Source organism: Physella acuta, unplaced genomic scaffold (assembly GCF_028476545.2).
Source record: "Physella acuta isolate Inbredline_101_S28 unplaced genomic scaffold, ASM2847654v3 ptg001604l, whole genome shotgun sequence".
NCBI lineage: Eukaryota > Metazoa > Mollusca > Gastropoda > Physidae > Physella > Physella acuta.
Window position 1 is genome coordinate 8,923 of NW_026733118.1, and position 13,197 is coordinate 22,119.

Genomic DNA, 13,197 nt, shown 5'->3' on the forward strand with positions numbered 1-13,197 from the left:
ATATATATATAATTTCTGTTTTGCTCGGGGGGGGGGGGGTTACGGTGTTCCCGTCCCCCTCCCCTTCTGAAGAGATGTCTGAAAGGTACATACATTATTTACAGTGTACCAGCTTTGATGTACTAGTGTTTTGGGAGATCAAAAGACGGAACTAGCTGAAGTTGAGACAAAAAAAAAATGGACTAGCCTACCCGGTAAGAACTAGCGCTATTTTACTGAAGTATTTTTTTATACGCGCCATAGCGTACCCGACCTGCGCGTTGCTGCGGTCTCAAAAAATAAAGAAAATTCATAGACTTTAACATGTAAATAAAATGTGCTTCTTGTAGTCGTTTTTGATAATGCATATAACGGATTTTGTTCTGCGCTCTTATAACGTGGAAAAAATCATGTAAAACAATCATGAAGATTACGTCATTTGCAAAGTGACGAAATTCTCAGGAATGTTTCTTTACCATGACTTTATGTGGCATGGCTAGAGTCAAGATTTTGATTATGCATTATCACAGTGTGTGTTGGTTCAATAAAGCATAGCCAAGGTTTTCATACAGACTGAAGAAAATAAATTACATTTAAATAACGGCATTAATTATCAGCAGCTAATTACAGCTTCAATCTCTGAAGAAACGTGTAAATCGGCATAAATTAAGAACTTTCTGAAAGCATACACGTTTTAGTGAGAACAAGGGTTAAAAAGTGGTTTGTTTTTAAAAGTTCGATTAAAAATCTAGTTTTAAATTATGTTACATTTCATTTACAAGCTGGGTCAACTAGGGTACCCAGATCTTGGTGAACTAGGGTACCCATCAGAGCTGGGTGAACTAGGGTACCCATCAGAGCTGGTTGAACTAGGGTACCCATCAGAGCTGGGTGAACTAGGGTACCCATCAGAGCTGGGTGATCAAGGGTACCCATCAGAGCTGGGTGAACTAGGGTACCCATCAGAGCTGGGTGAACTAGGGTACCCATCAGAGCTGGGTGGACTAGGGTACCCATCAGAGCTGGGTGAACTAGGGTACCCATCAGAGCTGGGTGAACTAGGGTACCCATCAGAGCTGGGTGAACTAGGGTACCCATCAGAGCTCGTTGAACTAGCGTACCCATCAGAGCTGGGTGAACTAGGGTACCCATCAGAGCTGGGTGGATTCCAGATCTTATTTTGCTCTATCCACTGACCATACATCTCAGCTTGGAGTCACTGAAGCAGAACTTCATTCAGAAGAATAATCCAAAGATATTTACTTAGGGGGTTTTATAATCCATTCAAACCATTGTATAAATGAAATATTTAATACTGAAAAATTACTTATAAGAATTGTGAAATCACAAAGAAAAGCTAGATAACAACCTTAAGTTTATAAAACATGACATGTAGATAAGTTGTCTCTTTCTTTATTTCTTCTACAGTAATAAATATATTATATAAAACTTCAGTGAAATGTAATGATTAACACCTATACATTCAACCCCATTCTGTCTTTACATTTTGGCTGTGTACTGTGTCCCGCGTAGTAGGTCAATGACCCCAGGCGAGGCCTTAATGATCTGGCAGTCAAGATAATTTCTACTATTGGTCTCCGTGGATTCCAGGAAATACCTGTAGTTGACCATCAAGCCACAGGACTGGTTTAAACCTCGCTGCGATGTGTCGGCTAAATAGTTGATCCTCCACAGCACAGCCCCATTACTCAGGTGGAAATTTGCTGGAAGATTTTTTTTTTAGAATTAAAAATTGGATTTAATTTTTTTTAAAAGTAAAGTTTCTCTTTCACGCCTAACAAATCTTAAGGGCAGCTAAAGTAGGATTCATGTTTCTGGACCTTAGCATGTGAAGGGATAGTGTGGTCAGCACTACGCCCAACATCCTTTACTTCTACAACTAACGTGATTCAGGTACCCATCACAGCTGGGTGGACAAGAACATCCTGTAGTCAAGAGTTTGGACTGGGATCCAAACTTAAGACCTTTATGCTAGCAGCTGAGTGCTCTATTTTCCGACCACGCTATCCCATTCAATTTAATTCCTTAATTCCATTTTAAATATTCATAAATGCAGACATTCAAACATAATACATAAAAAATAACAGTGAGTGGAAATCTTAATAAATACATACTTTTTTTTACAGACAAGATCAAAATAAGTTTTAAGCCTCAAATGATTTAGACACTCTCTTTTCACAAAATTTATATAATCTTGCATAGAGCCGTAAAAAAATGTATTTACAAATCTTACCAACAGGATTTAGAGCATAATTTCTTCTTTTCTGGACATACAAATAATCAGCACACAATCTCATCAGAGGACTTTTCATAGCCTGTAAAAATAAAAATATTTTCCATTAATGACTCAAATTTTCAAGAACAGTTTATTTTTACAACATATAAATTATTGTGTACAAAAAGTAAAATCCATGCAACAATATTCCCTCATACCAACGATTCTTTTTAGTTTCAATACCACATTCTAGTGAATAAAAGTATTGAAATCAAAACCATAGTGTATTTCTAAGTATGTGTAACCTCTTATTGGATGATTAAATACATTCTTTCATTTTCCAATAAGTTTTAGTGTTAAGTATCCATTCATAGTTCAGATGATAACTAGTTCAGACCAATAGTAAAGAGTTTGTTTAGCAAGCATTAGCATAAGAAGTTGTAAAGAAAATCTAATGCCAAACCCCTATTATTTTCTCTGAATTGTTAGGTACCCATGCGACCTATGGAGATACAAGCATACCCAGACCATAAACTAAATATCATAAAAATACCACATTTTCCCATAACCTAACACCACCAACAATCTGTGTAAAACAAAAAAGTCCACTGTAAACATTATTATGTGATGTGAAATAAAACACAATAGTTTCTTTCACCTCAGAGGCGGGAGGAGTCCTTAGTAACCATTATATAATAAATTTTTTATTTCACCTGAGGTAGACCATAAACTTACCTGGGTGAGTCCTTCGTTAAGGTACCACTCATGTAACCATTATATAATACATTTTTTTTTTCACCTGAGAGGTAGGCTATAAACTGACCTGGGTGAGTCCTTCATTGAGGTACCACTCATGGCTGAGTATCAAATCTTTAAAGGTGTCTAGAGCGGAGTGTTGGCCCGCCTTCTGATAGGGGACAAGCGCCTCCGACTCATCTTGGAATAAAACAGGTATGCCACCTGCCCCTTCACCTGCATCTACATACATGCACAATATTTAACTTAACTTGAATCATTTCTTGAGACTTTAACCTTACAATTTAGCATTTTAAAACATCAATAATTAGAAATAACAACATTAATAAAATAGTAAAATCAAGTCAACTCTAGGCATCACATTTTTTTTTGTCCATTATAATCTGGGGGAAATTTGTTCCAATATTAGATATCTGTGCCAACCTGTTATGTGCCGTATGGCCTGTTGATATGGATTTACTAATTACTTCCATAGCTTTTGTCAACCCAAAACATCTGCAAGGCATCAGATTTTTAAGCTGGAATTTTCTCTCCTAAATGGGATGCTGTCCACAGCTTAATGAATCTCATCAGCCCAGGTACCAAAATTGGGACACCCTACCATACTATTACAACTAGCTTTACCCACCCCCCCCCCCCCTAGAATTTAAAAAATGTATACATTGCCTTAATGCAACAATTTTTTAATACTATCTGTAGGAATGGTGTTGGTCTGTCTTTTAAAAACAACTTACTTCTCATATTGATGCTGTGATTAATGTAGGAGACCAACCAATCCCTGAAGCCAGGTATTGGTGAAAGACTTGAGAACTGTTGAAGGTGGGGGAACTCTTCCTGTAACTTTCTCACAACAGACTTTATCAAGTAGTTTCCCATTTCTACTCCCTGCAGACCTAGACAGTAAAAAAAATAATTTCTTTAACTCTACTTTAAACATATATTAGCAGTAATAAAATTATAAATCTTTTGTGTTTAAGTTTTAGAAAATAAAGTATAATATTTCATCTCAGTTTTGTAAAATATTATTTGAAAAATATTTTGAAAAGGGATATTTTACCAGACAGAGAAATGTTTTAAGTTTACTCTATTGATTAAATGACATAGATCTAGTAAAAAGAAAATTTTTTTTTCTAAATTCAAAAACACTAAATAAAATTTTAAAGGATGATTTAGCACTAAGTGAATTTCTAAGTTTCTAAGTTTCTTGATGATGTTTTAGAATAATATAGCGGACATCACAATTCATCTAAGAAGAGAAATATAAATTTTTATAAGCGCCTATCTATTTTACCCTAAAACACTGAATAATAATAACTTTAACAAATCTAACCTTTTTGTGTTGATGTAATGGAATAAAAGACCGCACATTTAATCTGAGACAAATCTTCTTTCTCGTCCTCTATAAAAGGTTTAGTTTGAGTTAAAATAGATGAGACGGTGGGTGAAGTTGGTGTGGCGGGTGTGGTGGACCTAGGGGAGAGAAAATTCCCTGAAAACAGCTCAACAGAGTTGTCTGCTGCCTCTGTAGCTTGGGATGGTCTAAACCTTGCGTTCATGATAATTGACTGAAAAAATTGAAGTAAATTGCAAATAGAATAAATGACAAACACCTAGATAATAATTCAGTGCGGGCAAGAAAACACTTACACAAAATACTTTTACTAAACCATGACAAAATGGGTGCTAGAGATAACTTGCAGGATTTGAATGACTGACCACACAAACAATTTTTTTTAAGGAATTAAGTAAAAAAGGAGAACTGACATTCTCATTCTTAAAACTGTTTGTTTATAAATATTATTTATGTCCTCACTCACACCTGGATCTGCTAATGGTTAAAAAGAAAAAGCAAATTGATCTGATTTGAGTTTTAACTGCCGTATTTTTTAAAGAGTGACTTTTGCCCTTAGGTTAATTAATTTTTTAACTAACTTATATTTGTTGAAACTAAAAACAGGACTGAAAGGAGAATTTTTTTTAAACAAAAAAAAGTATTCTTACATCATTAAAATTTTATTTTTTACTATAAGTTTACACTGCAGACTTCAAATGACAAATACAAACTGATAAAAATATATATGAAACAGTCATACACATTTCTTAGAATTATTTTAATCAATTAATTTCTTCGTACGCAGATTTTTAAATAAAAAGAAATATAAATTTATAACAAAACACTAAAAATTATTTTGGTAATTATTTCAATTAAACAAGTTTTTATTTTATACAAGCGTGCCCGTTATGACGTAATATTTTAAGAGGGTTTCATCACTAATCTTAGACGTGTGACCTTGTTTTCTAAAACTGAGATTTTTAAATGCAGACAATGCCAGCGCAAGAAAGTATGACGTAATATTTAACAGGATTTCATCATTGCGTTACTAAAATTATATTCTTTGAGGTGTGACCTTGTTTTCTAAAACAATGCCTGTGCTTGGATCATATTTATCGGGGCATAGGTTTACCTACACTAAAACCTTGAGTGCACGTTAATCACTAACTGTAATAGTGAGGTAGAACAGACTTCAGTGACCTCCCTGGTGTCAGGGACGTAGAGGGGCGCTCTCGGGAGCCCTGATTACACTACAGCAGGGGCGCCTTAAAACTAATGTAAGCGCCATGGTGCTCAAAGGATAATCTAGGGCACCAAATTGCACCCTGCTGGATTCAATTTGGTGAGTGACTATAACGCCCCGTCTTATTTATAGTCTATTGTACTGTTTAGAACGAACATAGGGTCCATTGCGCTCCAGGGAAAGCCCAGAGCGCCAAATTAAAACCTGCAGGGGCGCGTTGGATGCACCTGGTTCAATATAGTTAACGATTATTGTTGCCCATTGTATAGCTTTTTTAAAAGTAGAACATAGGTGCCATAGTAATCCCAGGGAAGCTCGGGGCACAGAAATCTTCTCGGGAGTATTCTCATTTACTCCGCAAAGTTTTATGTCAGTCGCATGAACCGTATCGAACTGCATCCTACTTTTATATTTTATATACCGTATATAGAGAAAAATCACACCCTCCCGGGGCGCCGCCCTTGCGGAATCAAAAGAGATTTTTTTGCCTTTCCCTGTAGTGTTCTAATCAACTCCCCAAAGTTTCATGGCGATGAGATAACTGTGTGACTGCAATCGACTTTTATTTTTTATATATATTATACATAGAGAAGAATCAAATTGCGCCTTACTAGGGCACCACCCCTGCAAATTTGAAATTTATTTTTTCACAGGAACCTCCCTAGGATTATTCTCAACAACTTCTCAAAGTTTCATGGCGATCGGATGAAAGGTGTAGTAATGCTTACAAGACACACAAACACACACACACATACATAGCTTTTTTTATATATAGATAATTATTTTCCGTTCTACCATATAATCCCATTTAAAAAAATATTTATACCAAAACAGACTCAATAGCATAATGCTAAGAAGTGCATTAATTGACCCAACTTCCCATGTTGTGATACAGAACGATAAAGAAAAGAAATTATAATGGAATAGCAAAAGGAAAACAATATATAAAATACTTCACAAACATGCACTTTAAAAACTGCACTCCTAAAAAGAGATGCTCCCATGAAAAATTATTGGGAAAACTAAACTCTAATTAAGAAATAAATTATAGTTCACATAATTTTATATTTTAATATTGGAAAAATATCAGCTTAAATAATGGAGATAAAATAAGCAGATATATGTCACAGTACTTAATAACTTGACCATGAAATTGCAATAAAATATTGATATTAATTTCTGAAGAATTGATCCCACTTTTTTGTTTGTTTGTTTGTTGTTTTTTTTTTTTGGAAGAAAAAAAAAACAAAATGGGAGATCAATTATTCAGTTTTTATCACATAAACATGCAAGATATTTTTTTATACCTGTTTCCAAGAAATCAATAATGGTTTTACTAGCCTCCTCAACCTGTTATAAGTTATAGTAAGTATTCTAAATGACATTTTCATAATAGGAATATTAATATTATAACCCACCTCAAATATTAAGAAAGTTATGGAACTTTTAATTTTTTTATTATGTGTCAAATTTGAATGACCAAAAACATCCTTTTTTGATGCCCTGTAACCTATTTTGTAAAATAATTAGGTAACATCTTTGAAGCTAAGACTTTCATCACTTGACAAGAAAATTAATATGTTAAATTTTTTTCAAGATGATCCTTTAAATTTTGATTGCGATATTTACAATGAATATGTAGACTCTTAACTAAATTTAAAGGAAAAAAAGGTTAGTTAAATAAAGTTATAAAATCAACCATGCAAGACACAGTTAATGTTTTTAGACCAAAGGAAAGAAAACAGATGTTTTTTTTAAAGTTATTAGTTTTCGGTGATGTTTGCATTTTATCAAACAACTGTTATCTTAACTTGTAAAAGAAGTACAAATATTAGTGATGCTTTAAAAATGAAATAAAATTTAAAACTGAAGCTATACAAATCTGTGGGCTTTGTATTGTAGATAATCTTAATGCCCTTCAATACAGTAGCAATTTTTTTTTTAATTATGCAGAAAAATGCTACGCTTATACTTATTCAATAATAAAAAAATAAAAAAAGGCTATTAAATAAAAATAGGGACTCACATATAAATTAATATAGTATACTGTATTACAAGCATAGATAACTGATCATAAGCATGCAATCTATGTTACAACACAAATTTATTTTTGCCCTTATCATTAAGCCTGATGATGGTCAAACTTGCCCTCGTCTAAACCAGGTCGTGTCTAACGGCTGGTAACATGGGTGAGAGAAATGATCAATTCTTAACCTACAGAGAGAGTCATTAAACCTAACAATTGAATAATTAACATTGTCAAAGCACTTAAATCTTATTTCATTGTTTTAAATGATTAAATTGTTTTAAAAATAACAAATCCTTATTTTGGTATCAAGTGATGTCTGACATAAAAAAATCCAAGTTTAAGAACTGTATTTACAATCTGAGGAACCTGCTTTGTCTGGCAGAAATATTTTGTAATCAAAACGTCTACAACCTTTGAATAAATAATTGTGATGTCAAGTAATGTTAGTAAAACTAAATTATCAAAAGAAGTCTTTTTCTACTTTGTGTGATGACATATATGGTACAGTTGCCTATGTGGTTACTATGTAGACTACTGCCTCTATTGTTGTAAATTGAAAAGAAACATGCTGAATACTTTTGATAAGTACTAGTTTATTGTTTAGAGATCATGCACACATTATATTAGAACCTAGTTCTAATAAGACTGCATCCTAAAAAATACTGTCAATTGAAATTTAAGCATTCAATGAAAATGATTGTGCATGCTCTACTTGATTGGATGATAAGAAATAAAATACAGATTGCATCAAAATCAATAAGGAAACACCAGACTTAAGGGTTAGCAATCACATGCTCTATACAATAGTTAAAAAAATAACAGGTACCCTATTTAAGGCTTATTAAGCCTGCACAAGGACTCTTTCTATAACCATTAAACAATCCTACAACCTCAGTGAACAAAAAAGATCAATAAACTCTAAGGTCAAGGTAAATTCACGAAGTGATAAAGCTGTTGACTCAATGTTTCTAATGCAAGCGTTAGTGTTTACCACCCCACAAGAACAAGACTAGCTTGTAAATAGGCATCTGCCCTTGTAAGAAGTAATAATTTTTTATATTTGCCTAATAATTCTATAAGAATGGTTTGATGATATGACGCCAGAAAAAAAAACACAATTTTGACCATTTTACTGCTTTGAATATTAATGTAATGCAACAAAATGTGTTTTCTGTTTAAAATAGCCTAAATACTTAATTACTATTTTCTAAATTAACAATTATTTTTTATGATTTTATTTAGTAGGTCTAAAAGTCTATAAACAACTCTATCTCACAGCTTAATAAATATAAATAATTAAGACTGAAAAAAACCTCAATACTCACATGAATACTTGAAGATATTTCACTAGTTAATGCTGTATGTAAGACAACTACAGGTTCCCTTGGCATACTATTGTGTGTAAATATATAACAACGTCTATAAGGCCCCACCCGCCTTTTTATATCTTCCCATGTTCTGATTCTGTGAACAGCTTCATAGTTTGACACCTGATCAGAAATATAAGGGCAATAACAAATAGAAATATTAAATTCCTTCTAATTGTAAAGATTTTTACTCAAATAGTAACATTAAAGGAATCTTTTTCTTTTATAACAAATACTAACAAATGATTGATTTGAGTTCATTCATAAATAACATGACACACCAAGTGGAGAGAGTATTTTTGCCTTCTCTGATGACATAGCATTTATTTTGTATTTTTCAAGTATAAAAAATAATGGACTAGTTACTACTGTATGTTAAGATTGTGGTTATTCGTGAAAGGGGAAAGTGTTGATGCCTGGTCTGGAATTAAAGTGGGGAATTAAAACTTTTAATATCATTAACGGAATACTCTTCTACAGTTTGAACAAAGAATAAAGGAAACATAATCACTAACAAAACAAAAAGCTCTTACTTTTTGTACTAAATCACAAGGAGAGTTCCATGTTATCCTTTCCAGATTTAAAAAACCTACAGTAAACCACAACATGAGTAACTCTTTTAATGCATTATTCAGTTCTTGATATAGCGCTCCATTTAATTCACTGTGGGTACTTTGTTTGAAATTCTGTACATAAAGGGAAAGAATAAAAGTTATAAGCATCTAGCATCATTAATAAGGTAATATTAAGTTCAATTTATTACATTCAAGATACAGTCTGCTAAAAAATTTAATACAACATGTAGTAGCTTTGAAAATTTTTCTAAAAATAAAATCAAGTTTGTAAGGAAGTTCTTACTCAAATATTTATAAAGATTGTATTGCCAACAACATTTTTTACCCATTGGGTTTGGCTTCAGCATAAAGTTAGAATTAAAATATTGTCATATTCAATAAAAAAGCTTTATAACTATGTAGGTAAGGCTATTCAGTAAGTATCTAACTACTTAACAAACATACCAAAACATCTGCTCTCATGTCTACTAAGAATTTAACCCCTCCTTTCACTCTACCCATGTGTGAAAAGAATGTTTTGTATTTGGGGCGTAATGCAGATCGCATTCTTTCAGATAATAATAAAAAACTAGCATTGTCTTTATCCTGAAATAAAAAGTGTCGTTTAAATAAGAATTCTTTAAATTAAAAACATGTTATGTGAAATTAACACATTCCACACATTGTTCTATGAAGACATCATTGACTATAAAGGATATATCTTGTATGCCTCTATAAAAAGCTTTCTATTTTTATTAATAATTATTATTTTAGATTTTTAAACAAAAAAAATACTTTGATAAGCTCAGTGACAATAATTTATAACTAAAGTTATTGTATGTGAAATCAATGCTATACTATAATGATTGAAGTATCTTACCTTAACTGACAGAACAGAGTTTGCAACTGAGACCACACTATTTTTATCAATACCATAACTCTTAGCTAATTCACACAAAAACACTCCTCTCTGTTCAGATGGCAGTTTTTTGTAGTATTCGATAAAACTGTTACATTTTTCCTTCAAAATAAAAAAAATTAAAATGTCATTTTTAGGGTGAAAATGCCTAAGCAACGTACAGTATTATAAATTGAAAATAAGATTAAATATATTAATCTGCTAAATTGGTATGATGCAGTTATAAGTACAAAAGCACAATTTTTGTTTTTTTATCCTTCTATAGAAAAGAAAAAAATGTGCTACATGTTCTTTTTCTTTTTTAATAAACTAAAAAAAATAATAATAAAACTACTACTGTTGGCTAAGCCATTCTGCAACAGATGCCATATCCTACAGTCTGTTCACTTTTAACATAACTCCAAAAAATGGAGAGCTCACTTTGCCTATAATTTTTATCACTTACACTGTATGGCTAAGCCAACCATTTTTTTTTCAAATTTTTCTATATTTCTGGCCAACATTTAGCTCACCTCTGATGTTAAATTATTTGCCTCTATATCAGCAAATGATAACTGCAGCATGCTTGTCCCACTACTAGAACAATACATGTTAGCCAACAAGTTTCTCATAGCACTGGAACTTTTATGGTGTTGAAAAATCTGAAGAAAAATTATTATCATAAGGTAAACAAGAATTTGCGTTCATTAAAAAAATTGTATGGGGGGGGGGACGCAGTGTTAAACTGATTGGGTGTGAGTTTGTACTTCCAGTACCACTACATCCCTTATATTTCTTTTATTATTCATTAGTTTTTTATGAAGTTGACACTACATATGACAAAAATATTTGCTTTAAAACCCAATCAGGTGTGTGACCAACCGCCATAACTAAGCTGCTTGTTAGCTGAAGATTAATCCAGTTGTTATCTCCCCTTTTATTACTGAATTTATTAATCTTTAAATTAATGTTCAATGATTTATTTAATATCTAATTAGAAATTTTCTTAGCTATTCTTGCTCTGTTTTTAGAGATGAATGTGTCTTTATCTATATAGTTTGAACAAAACCCCTGCATTAGAAGTGAATAAAAACTAAGTTACAAGATTGGACACAAACACACCAACAGACAGATATTGTGAACTAAATAAAAGCTTAGTCCACTCCTTTAATGTTATACTGAGTTAAACTTTTACTAGTGACCCCCCCCCCCCCCCCTGGCCCGGAGAAAAAAAGTCTGGAAGAAACACTGCACTGAGATTAGCTCTAACCATAATTTATGTCCCTGCTGAACTTAAGAATAAGGCCAAATACTCTTAGGTTCATAAACTAGTGTCTTAGTTACACAGTTCCCAAAGTATACCACCCAATATTAGTTTAATATCTTATTACAGGCTTATTGGTAAAATTGAAGATACTTACACCAAAAATTTGTTTTAATCGGTGCACTGGCCGTTGAAATATAATGCTCATTTTGTATTATAATTTTAGTCAGATGCTTTAATGATAAGAAGTTTTCTGTTATTTTACAGCTATACTACTGTTGTTTGTCAAAATATTCTGATTCTGTACTTGGAGAGTGTAAGACAAGACTATCATCCAGGATCATGACATCATTTTTCATTAATAAGAATCTAGCTGGACTGCTAGTGAAAACTAACTACTTGTGACCTAGGACCTATACTTTTATAGTCTTGTCGTCAGAGATCAAATACTGCCCAATTAAAAATTATTAGTATTTTATTAAGCCTAATAGTAATAATAATCATAGCCTAATAATATTAATAATATTAGGCTAATTATTATTAATAATCAAACAAGATGGTTTGGACCTAATCCTCTTGCTTGATTATATTAATAAATATTAATAGGCCTATATTTAAATATTATTGGCTATGGCTATGATGATTATTAGGCCTAGGCCTAATAAAAAATAATAGGGCCCTAATTATTAATTAGGCAGTATTTGATCTACTATTAGATCCATAAAGGCCCACTTAACTTAAATTTTAATAGATTTTAGTCTCAAATTGAAATAGGCCTAGTCTAGGGCCTACTATAATTTTTAAATTAAAAGTAGTAAAGTAGGCTTTAGTTAGTAGATCTAGATCTAGTATCCCCTGCCCTAGGCCTTGACTATAAACTATAAATTATTAAATTAAGCCGGTGAAAAATGTGGATCTAAAATTATTTCAGTTAAATAGTACAAGGTTTAAGACTTCAGTCTCGATTAGAAGATCTAGAATCTAGATCTAATCTAGTTCTAACATAAAAATATAGAAATCTAGATCTAATCTCATAACACCAAAAACTGACTGATGATCTGAACTTTGACAAGTGTATCCTTGACCTTGATATCTATTTTTAGATGAATTTTTGGGTAATCGTTGCCATTTTCAATCACACACCAAAACTACCGATTATTGGCTAGTTGTGTTTGAAGTTTAAAGTCATGAGTTCCGACCATTTATCCACACCTCTATTGGATTTAAAATCTACCAATAACAAACATGTAAAGCAAAACATTAGCTGTACTAACCTCTTGTAATTGTAACAAAACGCATATGCTTTGAGCCTCATTTATTGAACAGAGAAAAAGATGCTTTCTTAGAAATGGATAATTATCTGTTTCAATTCCTAGGAGAGTTCGCTTAGACTATAAATAGCATATTTCGTAGAAAAGGCTCAAGCCTACCTAGTAGTACCTAGGCTCTAAGTCTAAGTTATCCTGTTTCAAATCTACTTAGGCCTAAGATCTAGTAACTTATTGTGTGGACTAAAAATGAAACCGAAAGTTACATTT

The 13,197-nt window shown here is 32.4% G+C and overlaps 1 protein-coding gene across 4 annotated transcripts; it reads right to left on the reverse strand.

Annotated features, from left to right (window-relative positions):
• Positions 1-1,376: 1,376 nt before the first annotated feature.
• On the reverse strand, positions 1,377-12,687 carry LOC131929280 (malonyl-CoA decarboxylase, mitochondrial). 4 transcript variants are annotated; one of them, XM_059285364.1, is made up of 12 exons: positions 12,602-12,687; positions 11,817-12,108; positions 10,929-11,057; positions 10,378-10,518; positions 9,963-10,103; positions 9,477-9,629; positions 8,902-9,066; positions 4,302-4,536; positions 3,706-3,864; positions 3,039-3,193; positions 2,234-2,315; positions 1,377-1,703 (listed from the first exon to the last, which is right to left on the reverse strand). In XM_059285364.1, exons 2-12 carry the CDS (start codon positions 11,865-11,867, stop codon positions 1,480-1,482), a joined length of 1,635 nt encoding a protein of 544 aa, XP_059141347.1. In that variant the 5' UTR covers positions 11,868-12,108; positions 12,602-12,687; the 3' UTR covers positions 1,377-1,479. The 4 variants fall into 4 exon arrangements, with proteins under 4 accessions (XP_059141347.1, XP_059141350.1, XP_059141348.1 ...); XM_059285367.1 differs by having other exon boundaries at positions 11,817-11,892; positions 12,602-12,675; XM_059285365.1 differs by having other exon boundaries at positions 11,817-12,077; positions 12,602-12,617.
• Between the last annotated feature and the right edge of the window lie 510 nt (positions 12,688-13,197).

Bases quoted from the DNA above. Each gene is read 5' to 3' on its own strand.
- LOC131929280 (XM_059285364.1), bottom strand. From the start codon at position 11,867: ATGAGCATTATATTTCAACGGCCAGTGCACCGATTAAAACAAATTTTT. The intron at 2,316-3,038 runs GTCAGTTTATAG...TTATTTTTACAG, and splicing joins TCAATGAAGGACTCACCCAG to GCTATGAAAAGTCCTCTGAT. The intron at 1,704-2,233 runs GTAAGATTTGTA...AAAATCTTCCAG, and splicing joins TTATGCTCTAAATCCTGTTG to CAAATTTCCACCTGAGTAAT.